This window comes from Microcaecilia unicolor, chromosome 9 (assembly GCF_901765095.1).
Source record: "Microcaecilia unicolor chromosome 9, aMicUni1.1, whole genome shotgun sequence".
NCBI classification, from domain to species: domain Eukaryota; kingdom Metazoa; phylum Chordata; class Amphibia; order Gymnophiona; family Siphonopidae; genus Microcaecilia; species Microcaecilia unicolor.
In genome coordinates this window covers 109,825,600-109,837,937 of record NC_044039.1, presented here as the reverse complement: position 1 = coordinate 109,837,937, position 12,338 = coordinate 109,825,600, and the positions used below count along the sequence as shown (strand labels likewise).

At 41.9% G+C, this 12,338-nt stretch overlaps 1 protein-coding gene across 2 annotated transcripts in view; it reads left to right on the top strand.

The window, feature by feature from the left end:
- Positions 1-238: 238 nt before the first annotated feature.
- PRORP (protein only RNase P catalytic subunit) overlaps positions 239-12,338 on the top strand; it is a 193,907-nt gene continuing 181,807 nt past the window's right edge. For both annotated transcript variants that reach the window (XR_003943280.1, XM_030213737.1), the window contains exons 1-2: positions 239-312; positions 1,591-2,677. Coding sequence is in view for 1 of the 2 variants with exons in the window: in XM_030213737.1 (XP_030069597.1) it covers positions 1,674-2,677 (1,004 nt within the window). In the remaining variant the exon portion in view is untranslated. The remainder of the gene's footprint in view (positions 313-1,590; positions 2,678-12,338) is intronic.

The window sequence follows — 12,338 nt, the reverse complement described above, 5'->3', positions numbered from 1 at the left end:
CAAGCTGGCATGTTTGAAAATATAAGTGAGATTAAATAAAAATGCTGCCAACAGTAAAGAACGACAACGTAGATGCAGCAGCTCATAGGTTTGCTGGCTTTGTTTTGAGTATACGGGGATGACAGCAGCGCGGGTAAGGGAAAACTGAGACTAACCTAATTGGTTTCAGCGTTATGACGTCACGTCAGTTTTTGTCTATTAAATTGGGTTGCACAGTGCTGCGTTCTCAATCTAACCTCTTTTGTGGCTGCTGCATGACGTAATTTTGTGTGCGACAACAACTGCTGGTTGGAGCTGGGCTGAGCTGTGTTTGTAAGATCAAACTTCCTTGTATCCTAGCTCATTAGTAATAGCGAGTCTTTAATTGTTAGGAAGCGGTTTGTTGTATTCCAGAAGCCGCTACAAGAAATGTTTAGTTTTTGAGTACTCAGTAGAAATAAATCGTAGAAAAGATGATACCTTTTTAATTGGACTAACACATTTTTTTGATTACCTACCTCATCCTCTTCCTGCTGATGCAGAAATTACCACTATTGTTAGCAGAAGAGACTGACATTGGAATGTTTTGATGTTTCATTTATACATACTGTTATTTATCAACATTTGCTTATTTGTGATCTGAAGAAGGGTTACCTTCAAAGCAAATGTTGATAAATAGCTCTGGATTGTATGTCACTACAAGGGGGATTCTGTTTCTGGCTTTCTTTTCCTTGTATTGTAATAGGTTTTCACTGGGTTTTTTAAGAGCGGAGGCAACATGCTTGGAGATTATTTTGGGGTTGTAGCCTTTTTGTTTGAAGGATTCAGTCAGGATTTTGAGGACTCAGAGCAGATCATAGGGGTAAGAGCAGATACAGTGGTATCTTGTGGCTTGGCTGTGTATAATGGATTTTTTTGTATGTGAAGGGTGGATACTGGAGTTGTGGAGGTAACTACATTTGTCTGTAGGTTTCCTGTATATATATGTTTGTATATAGCCATTGCTGATTGAAACTGCGGTGTCCAAAAAATTGACTTTTTTTTCTGGGGAGTAGTCAATTTTGAATTTGATTGTAGGATAGTATGTTTTGAAAGAACTGTAAAATTGTTTTACAGTTTCTTCCCCATCAGTCCAAATCATAAAAATGCCTAGTGGTTAGGGTGGTGGACTTTGGTCCTGGGGAACTGAGTTCAATTCCCACTTCAGGCACAGGCAGCTCCTTGTGACTCTGGACAAGTCACTTAACCCTCCATTGCCCCATGTAAGCTGCATTGAGCCTGCCATGAGTGGGAAAGCGCGGGGTACAAATGTAACAAAAAAAATATACCGGTAGTATTTTTAGGGGTGTATGTAGTCTGATGTATTCAAAAATATCTCTTTCAGTTCTGCCATAAAGAGGTTAGCATATTGGGGTACCGTCCTAGTGCCCATGATTTGCAGATCTTATTGTTAAAGTGGAAATAGTTGCGAGTTAGAATATATTTGATCAATTTTGTAATAGTTTCCAGTGAGTATTGGTGGTCTAGGGTGGATGTTTTTAGGAGTTTCTCACATGTCACTATGCCATCTGTGTGAGTACTGAATCTTTCTTCTCTTCTTGCCAATTACAGTTCTGTGACCACTTCTGTATAATTCCTTTCAAACGGAAACGGATGAATTCAGGCCCTGGTTATTAAAAGAAGCCATTCGTATCATGATGTTTTTATGTGCATTTAAAGTCCCATCTGTTTTGCATACTGCGCTGAGGAATGGCTTGCCTTTTCCTGCTATAGCGTGCCACCTGCCTGTTGTTTATTCTTCTCTGTTTTACAGACATTGTCTTTATAAACTGGGGTGTTTTCCTTTTACCACATCACCTAAATTCACGTGTCCAGAGAACTGTCGAGAACCTCCTGCAATCAAGAATGATAAACCAATCAAAAAGGAAGGAAGAGTACATAATAAAACAGCATTTCCTTTTTCAGTATTTTCTGCTGGTGCTGCTGAAAGAAGGAAATTAATGCTAAAATGGACAGAAGAAACAAAAGATAGTAAAGGACGTGTTTCCAAACAAAAGACACATAAAGTACCTTCAAAGCCATTATGTGCACAGGAATGGAAGATACTTAAGGAAGAATCAAATAGAATTAAAGAATTTGAAGAGCATATGATGCAGCAAATAGTAATTTCCAATTGTGACATAAATGTGGCTAAGTCTCTTTTGGTCTTTGCCGCAAAAGAGAGCAGCATTGGGTATAAATTACTTCGAAATTACCTTATTCTGTGTGCTAATCAGAATCGGACATCAGAGATTTATGATGTCTATGAAATAATGAAAGCAAGGTTTAAGACATTGGACACAAGTGCACTTTCTCTTTTTATCAGAGGTTTTAGCCAAACTGATCACTGGGAGGAGAGCCTGTCTCTGTTAGAAACTATGAAAAAAGTAGTAGTGCCGTCAAGAAGAGACTATAGCAATTGCATCCTGGGGGCTCTTGGCAAGAAAAAATGGAAAATTGCCTGGGATCTGTATTATGAAATGCTGAAAAGTAATTTGACGCCTAGACTGGACACTCTGAAGTCATTGTTTGACACTGGCAAAGATTTGAAAGATGACATGTTCAAAAGTGAACTTGTGGAAGTTCTTTTGTATATGAGACATAACCGAGTATATCCTGATGAGGCCTTAATGTGGAGTATAAAATCATGGTTTGAAAGGTAATCGAATACATTTCACGCAAGTTGTTCCATATCTATTTTTAGAAGATTTATGTGTAGACTGAGGAATTTCAGTTTGTGTTTAGGGTTAAACCTCATTGAATAGAAGAGTGCTGTCTTACTATGACAGTTGCAAACTCTTTGGGACAGAAGTAGCTGCTTCTTTGGCTAACAAAGGGCCAGATGTACTAAGCATTGTTCCCACAGAAATAATGGGGTAATTCTGTAAGGGGTTGTTTAGTTTTAGGTGGCAGGAAGGTCCATAAATGGCAGTATTTTTGTCATTTACACATGTAAATGACCTCATAGAATATCGACTTGGTGGAAAGTATGTGCCATGATTTGATGGTGCATACTTTGCCAGTAGCAATGCACATGGTTGGAATTTGGACAGAGTGGAAATGTACTTGTATAAATTATAGAATACTATATTATAACATATAGCTCACAACTAGGCCTGGACATTTACACCAGCTATAGGGCTGGTGTAAGTGATTATACCTTAAATGTAAATGCATTTTCAGCTACATGTGCTAGTATTCTGTAAAGAAAAGTAGGTGTCTTACTTTTCTTTATAGAATAAGTTTCAAATAGGTGCCCTGTTATAGATTTTGCCTTCAACATGAACACATTTTCTAGTATATCTGACTAAAACATAACACTTTCCACGTTTGTTTTCCTTAAAAGTTTCATGAGCTCTTGTAACATCTCATGATTGACATGGTATAACCTACTTGCTGTAATACCAGTAAACTCCAAGTGGCTTATGCTCTGAAACATTTCCTAGACCCTTAGAAAATGACAGCAGATAAAGTCCATATGGCCAATCCAGTCTGCCCATCCAAATCATCTGCTATCTCCTCTTCTCCCTAGGAGATCCCACATGCCTGTCCAACACCTTACTGAATTCAGATATAGTCCTCGTCTCCAGCAAGAGGTCGTTCCACGCATCCACCAACTTTTCCGTAAAGAAGTATTTCCTTAGATTACTTCTGAGTCTATCCCCTTTTAACTTAATCTTATGCCCTCTCATTTCAGAGCTTCCTTTCAGTTGAACAAGACCTGCCTCCTGTGCATTTATGCCGTGCAGGTATTTAAATGTCTCAATCATATCTCCTGTCTCTCATCTTTCTTCCGAAGTATATATATATTGAGGTCTAAGAATCTCTCTATATGCCTTTTAGGGTCATTCCATGCCAAGTGGTCTAAACCTTCCCACTATCATGTCTTCAATTTTGTTCAAATTTTATCTGTTGCACGAGTCAGGTGTTAAACGAAGTTTCCCAAAATTTGAGGTCTGTAACTGCAATAGTTGCAGATCTAGACCCCCTTTTCTGAAAGGTTGTCAGTCCATGAACGCGTGACATTTACCAAAATGCCATTTTTGGGGTCTAATAAAATCCAAACACGTTCATAAGTGGCTATAAAATTCAAATCCTGTACAGTTTTTGATGCTAATTCCGATGAAATACATTTTAACATTATGGATGCAAAATCCAGTGTGCATCAAAATTGGTCGCAACTCATCGGAACATATTTGGACCAATATTCAGACTGCAACAACTTCTATGCAAACAAAGATATAGACTTGAAATTTTGAACAAGCATTATGCTTGTGCTGGACATAATACTGCCAGATTTGCAACTAGCCAGCATCTATAACCGCCCTGCAGGATCTCTTCAAAGTTGGCACTGTCAGCGCAAATAGTAAAATGTACCAAAGTTTAAAGCCAATTATTAAAAAAGAATCTGCCTGAATCAGCTTGTGAACAGTATCATCTGAAAGAGAAAATTGTGCTCTACAACACTGATATGTTTTTGTTTTGCAATGCCGCCATTAAGTAGCCATTTACTCAGGTCAAAGTATGTTATATTTAGTACGCTTGATGTGCTAATTTTTCTTCATTTCTAGGAAATTGAGTCTTAATCGTTGCTTAAAGATATCCCAAAGCAGGTGGGGGGGGGGGGGGCAGAATTGCAGGAGAGTCAATACAGGATAATACACAGGGGATACATGACACAAACACAAGCAGCAAGGGCAGGGTGGACACCTGACGCTCAATGTCCTAAATGTAACAGGGGACGGAATACCTTTATGCATGCATTTTGGAGCTGTGATAGAATGAAAATATTTTGGAAGGCGGTGCATAAATATTTTGAAAACATTACTGATAACCTCACTAATCCACCTCACCAACCTACTCAGTTATGAAAACCCACCTTCTATAACTACCCTAATCACTCCCTTCCTCTTCTCTCTTCCCTGCTTAATCTCAGCACAAGACTAACTGTATCTGATACCCTTGAATGACAATGTTAATAAAACTATGTAAGCCACATTGAGCCTGCAAATAGGTGGGAAAATGTGGGATACAAATGCAATAAATAAATAAAGAATAATCCCATCGTGGAGAGGAGTACTTTTAAATAGAAGGGCAGCTTATGGGATCTCCAATAGGAATTTGGAACTATTATTATGCAAAGCACATACTGTGGGAAAGAAATGTATACTCAGGCACTGGATGCAGGAGGAATCGCCCTCCTTTTAGTATTGGAGGAATAAATTTCATGAGCTGATGTTATGGGAGGCCAGGGAAGCTCAGGATTCTCCAAAGAAAAAAAAGCGGTTTGTTTCTATTTGGAATAAATATTTGCAAAGTATTTCCCATAAAGCGAGAAGTGCAGTGTTAAATAAATTTTCTACACAATAAGAAGGAGAAGGAAGAGTCATGAGGGAGAAGGAGTCTCTGGTATCTTTGTGGGGGGGGGGGAGTCTGGACAAGGAATACAATAGACAGAGAGGATAATGGTATATAGAGCTTTAAGAAGCACCAGTAAGGCAGTGAACCTTTACCAACACATTAAATATAGGAAAATGAAGAGGATGGCTATGACTAGACCATGAAAGGATTACGAATGAGCATGGAGTATTTAAAAAGATGGGGGGGGGGAATAATAGTAATAAGGGGTTCAATCACGGAATAATGTAAGGTGTTACTATTGGAAGTACGGTTTGAGTTTAATGTAACATGCTGACGATTGTTTCTTTCAGTGTACATGGCAAAAGTGAAGGTAGTAAGGGGGGAGGGGGATAAGAGAGGGTACTGTTATAAAACAAAAACTGATGATAGCAATTTAAGATTATGTTTCAATATTTTTTATTGATGACTTATCAGAACAAAAACACATTCCATCTTGTGAACATATCAAACACAATACTGAACGCTAAACAATAGAAAAAAAAAAACCTAATGCTTAGTCTAGTCATCCAACTTTTATCCATTTTTTTCTCCCCCCCCAAACCCTCCCCCCCTTTTGTTTTAAAGTTTAACAATTTTTTATTGACGAAATAACAAAATTGACAATCAACAGCCTCCATCTGCATCCTTTTAAAACTAGACAATCTGAGTACACAGATGGTGATAATAGCTTCATCAAATTTTTATGTTTAAACTGTTTTATTAACGATTATCACAATACAAAGTAATGTAGAATATGCATATAGCATTGCTTGATATACAAAACAGCATTCTTGCAACATATTCAACTTCGCCAAACACTTTTCGTCCCCATTTTTCTCCCCCCTCCCCTCTTAACGATTCCTTGGCCCATGTTAACATTAGGTTTTAAATGACTCATGTTCCTAATATCATACACTTGAATACTTCATTAGGTAAGATAGTGCTTATCACAAATATCAGAAAATGAAACATTAAAGCTCTAGAGCACTGCCAGGCTTTAGCCATATACATCACACTCAACCCCTCCAGCCCCCCACCCAGTCCCTCCTCCCCCTTGCAAGCAGATCCACTCTAGACTAATTTACTACTACATGGTGCCCTTACTCTCCAATATACCGCTATTTATCAGGCATTGACAAGCAGACTACGTCCCCTTGGGCTGAGTATTTGCAGGTATGGTGTCCAAATCTGTAGAAAGCGCACTCTACGTTTAGGCGATTGTTTTGAATCCCTAGCCTCCCAAGAGGCCAGAAGATGCACCTGATTGCACCAATGCCAGTAAGCTGGTCCTTCCGATGAGACCCAGTATTGCATAATGCATTTCCGCGCTACCAAGCTCAGCTTCCTGCATAACATTATAGCAGGGGCGCCTAATGGAGCAAACGCTCTTGGTTGATCCAACAGAAACTGCCGCTCCGTTCCTTGAACTCTGTTCCCCAATCGAATCAAAAACCCTCTTACCCTCTGCCAAAACATGCGCACCTTGGGGCATTGCCATAATGCATGATATAACGAGCTGGGACCCCCTCCGCATTTAGAACACCCCGAGTTGTCCGGCCCCAACATATGAGCCAGTTGTGTTCTAGACATATACCCCCGTAGGACCACTCTATAACCACACTCCCTCAGCCTCTCATCTGTTACCAACGCCCGGATGCCCTTCAAGGTAGCTGACACATCCCATGTTGCCAGGGAGGTCCCCAGATCTTGTTCCCATTTTCGCTTAAGATCAACATATTGCCTCTGGGACCTACGCCTAGCCAGTGCCCCATACAATGCTGATACAGATTGTTTCTCTATCTGTAACTCCTCAAAAAAAACCCTTAGCAGCTCCCCCATCCGCCCTCTCAGGGGTACTTGGCTCAGGGATTTCACATAGTGTCGGACCTGTGCATAGGCAAATCTATTGCCCCAAGCTGATCCCACTTTATCTTGAATGGCGTCAAATGTTATCATTTCCCCATTGTCCAATAATAGGTGTTCCAATCTTGTGATGCCCAGCCCTTGCCATCTGCCAAATGTCGGGTTATCTATCCCTGCTTCAAAAACAGGATTGCCTAAGATTGGGATTTGATCTGTAACGTGTGGGTGGCCCCCCATTTGCCGCATCCACCACTGCCACGCCTCCCGAAGGGGCTGCAGTATTATACTTTTTTTAAATTTAGAAGGGAGCTGACTACGAGGTAAATGGAGCAATGCTAATATGTCATAGGGAGCAAAAAAAGCTTCCTCCAAGCCCATAGGTGTGTAATATTGTGTGGCATTCACCACATCTCCTAAGTGGCGCAGCAAACACGCCTGATTATATAGGAACACATCCGGGATACCCATTCCCCCCTGTCTCCAGCTCCCTATTAACAGATTTTGGCTAACTTTGGGCTTTTTGCCTGCCCAACAAAATCTACTAAAAAGACGCATCATCCGCCTCAAATCAGACCGCGATAGGCGTATGGGTAAAGTTTGAAGAACGTACAACCAGCGCGGAAACAACACCATTTGTACTACATGTATCCGTCCCATTAATGACAGTGGCAAACTCATCCAAGAGTCCAATTTAGCTTTAGTATATTCCAGTAAGATTTTAACATTCAACTGATATAAATCTAATGTATTCATTGTGAGTCGGATTCCTAAATATTTAAAAGACTCTCTAGCCCATCTCAACGGAAATTCAGGAACCCAGTCCCTCTGGTTCACCTCTGGCGAAGCCAGCGCTTCTGATTTGTCTAGATTAATACGGAAACCTGAGTAATCGCCATATTCACAAAAGGTTTCCAGTAACGTGTCTAAGGATTCCCTTGGGTTTGTGAGATGTACCAAAATGTCATCCGCAAATGCTGCAATCTTAAACATGTGGGTCCCTAAGCCAACTCCCCGGATCAAAGGGTTTGCCATGATATCTCTGATAAGGGGATCTAAAACCAAAACAAAGAGAAGAGGGGACAATGGGCACCCCTGCCTTGTGCCCCTCCTAATACAGAAACTTTCCGATTCTATCCCGTTTACTCTCAGGGTGGCACATGGGTTGGCATATAAAGCATGAATTGCCTCAACAAATCTCCCTGAAAATCCATAATGTTCCAGCGTATCAAAAAGGAACTTCCAGTGAACCTTATCAAAGGCCTTTTCCGCATCAAAGCTGATCAGCAATGATGCTACCTTCGCCTGCGAGCTGTGTTCTAGTGATGTCAGTATTGCTCTCAAGTTTTTACTCACTGCTCTACCTCCCACAAATCCCACCTGACTTTCATGAATCAACCTTGGGAGCAGCCTCGCCAGTCTATTAGCCAAGATTTTTGCCAACAACTTGGTATCATAATTTAATAGGGAGATAGGCCGGTACGATGTCGGCTCTAGAGGGTCCCTCCCCGGCTTCAACAAGACTATTATTTGAGCCCTATTCAAGTCTGGGGGTAACCTCTGTCTCTCTATCAGTTGGTTCAAAAATCTAGTAATTGCAGGTATAACTCCTCCTTCCATTAATTTATAGAATTCTCCCCTTAAACCATCAGGTCCCGGGGCTTTTAGTCGCGGGCTGCGGGCAATAACTAGACTGACTTCATCCTCAGTAATTAATTGATTGAGACTGTCCAACTCTTGTATTGTAAGCTTTGGTAAAGCCAGATTTTCTAAATACATCTGATTTAACAGACCGTCTTCCTCTGGGGAAGCGTACAGCCCTTGATAAAAGGCCCGAAAAGTTTCACATATTGCTTTATCTGATGTGTGGAGCCCTCCCCCCCTTTGCCTCAGTGCCAAAATGTTCTTAGTCCCTCCCCGGGGGTTAATTATTTTTTACATTAACTTGCCTGCTTTATTACCGTGTTTATAAAGCATATATCTATAGTAGAGCTGTGACTTGTGTGCCCTTTCTTGCAAAAGTACATTTAAGGCGGTTTGAAGCTCTAACACTTGTTGTTTATCACCTATCGCGTGTGTCTCCCCATATCTCCTCCGTGTCTTACAAAGTTGGTTACTTAAACGCAAGATCTTTCTATCTCGTGTCTTCCTCACAAAGTGCGTGTGACTTATAACTTCGCCTCTAAGAACCGCCTTAGCCGCTTCCCAAAACAAAATTGGGTCTTCTAAGTGTTCTTGATTATGAGTGCTATATTCCGCCCAGCGAGCTTGTAATCTACCTTTAAGCACTGGATCTGAGCTGAACTCCAGGGGAAATTGCCATTTATATTCCTGTGGGGTTGTACCACTTGGTATCCATTCTATCTTAACCCAGGCATGGTCCGACACCATGTACGGTCCTATCTCTGCTGTTGTCACTTCCCCAAACATCTGACGTGATGTCAGAATATAGTCAATTCTCGACTGAGTGGAGTGGGCCCGCGACAGGTGTGTATAGTCTTTCTCACCTGGGTGCAGCACCCGCCACACATCAACCAGGCCTAGCATCTGGCTCAATTGTAAGAGGCCTCTATTATTATAACATGAAGAGGCCGTCTCCGGGGCTGATCTGTCCAGAGAGGGGTCCCAAGCTGCATTTAAATCACCCCCCAGCACTATAGCTGCGTGCGGTTGCCTGATCAGAAAATTAATCAAAGTTTGATAGAACTTCCTATCGTATCTATTTGGAGCATAAACATTACAGATTAGCAGTTTCTGTCTCCCAACTACCACTTCCATTATAACATAACGGCCTTCAGTATCAATCAGAAGTGGATTAATTACCGAGGTTATGCCTTTTCTAATTAGTATCGCTACTCCTCCCTTTTTACCTTGTGCATTTGCTGCTATACAATCCCCAACCCACCAGGTGCTGAGCTTGGCATGTTCAATCTGGTTCAGATGCGTCTCCTGTAAGAGTGCTATGTCTGCTTTCTGCCTATTTAGTTGTTGTAAAATCTTAGAGCGTTTGATTGGCGAATTAACTCCGCCTACATTCCACGTTAGTATTCTTACTATTCTTGGATTTGAAGGTGTGTGCCTATATCCACAGATGTCCACTGTTGTAATCGAGGGGGACATCCCAGCCTCTGCCCCCCCCCCCACTTGCACCTCCACTGTGCCAGCTTCACTGTTATGTTCTACATCCTTTCTAATTAAGACTTGTGTCCTGCTTGCATCCCTCTTCCCTCCCCCCCCCCCAAATCCTGTATCCCTTATTCTCAGGTCCACCAATTAGGACCTCGACTTCCTTACGTCTCTCCCTCCCCCCTCCGCATTATACAATGTTACATTAAACATAACTTTCATTGTCAGGCTGATCAGACACTTACGGGGTCTCACCCCTCTTACCAGGGGTTCAAACCGGTTCACCCACTGGCCATGTCTGCCATATAGTGTCTTAATCAACAGCACAAGATGAGAAAAAAAAAAAAAAAAAGTCAAGTCTAACTCACAAACCATTGAACCTTAACTTTCCAACTGCAGCCATCTTGCCAAGCCTTCTGCTACTATAAGTGGTCCATCTTTGTTCTTGGCTGGGAGATTGCTGTATTGTCATATATTGACCAGTCAGGTCTCTGCTGACTTTTCCTTATAACATTACTCAGTGTTCTCAGAGTGTTCTCTTTTCTATGCTGTTCAACTTGCATCTGAAGATATTGTTCCCAGCTGTTGTAGAAATTCTTTAGCCGCCCCTGCCGTCTCATATGTCTTAGTAATACCGTTATGTGTGACCCGCAATTTGGCAGGGTATTGTAGTGCAAATCTTATTTTCTTTTGGAATAGTGTTGAGCAAACCTCCGAAAACTGTCTCCTCCGTGTTGCTACCCCTGCTGAATAATCTTGGAAACATCTTACTGGGATTCCATCATACTCCAATGCTTTTCCAGTTCTCAGCAGCTTCATCACTTCTTGTTTTTGCGCATAATTCAAAAATCTTAGAATTACCACTCTTGGTTTATTGGTGCCAGTCATTTTCATCCCGATGCGGTGAGCCCGTTCTATCTGTATTGGCCCCGAGGCTTCTGGGAACTGTAGTTCACTGGCAAACCAGCGTGCCAAAAAGACCTCCAAGCCCCGTTTGGGTAACGCTTCTGGCAGGCCCACCACTCGGATATTATTTCTCCTGGACCTATTTTCTAAGTCCTCAATCTTTTCCTCCATCGCCTGCAGCTTTTTTTGAGTTATATCTTGTATTGTCTCCACCTACGTTACTCTATCCTCAATTTCACTCACACGTGCTTGAAAGCCTGCACAGTCCCGAGAAAGATCCGTGAGCTGTTCTTTTACCTTTTCCAGGTTAGTATTTAAGGGGGAGAGCCGGCGATCCAACATGTCTTCTAACACTGAGGACATTTCTGAAGTTATTTCGGCGATCCAGGCCGATGACACTGTCGGGCCCGGCGGGCTTGCGGGCGGCGCCATCTTGTCTTCTGCTCCTCTACCACGGAGCTTATCTTTATGTATATTTTTCGCTGCCATCACGCCGCCAATTAATTTAAAATGTTCGTTGCCGGCCTCTCTAGCGATTCAGGCTGCGGCGAATTTCGATTTTAGATCGCGGTTTGTGAGCTGGTCATGCGGAGGGGGGATTGAAGCCGGAGAGATCTTTTTTCTTCAACCCCTCGCGGTCATGACGTCACCGGAAGTCTTCATCAAATTTTTTAACATTTGCTCCCCCACTCCCAACTCCCCTCCCCACCCCTTCAAAGTTCATGAGAACTATTCTTCCACTGTAACATACGTGTAACCCAGTAGGCAATATAGTGCAGATTCAGTGGAACGACGAGCTGGTAGCTTCAAAAAGCTCCATCGCTTAGAGCTCTAGTGTTCCATAACAACATTATATAACTTCCTTTCCCTCCGTCCCTCCTCATCTGCCAGTATACTCAGGGCAGATAACAGTAACCACATGAAGAATGAATAATAATGTGGCAGCCACAGCCGCGTTTGAGCTCTCCAATTGATTAGTTACACTCACACTAATACAGCAGAAATCTGGTCCTCTAGACATATTCCCC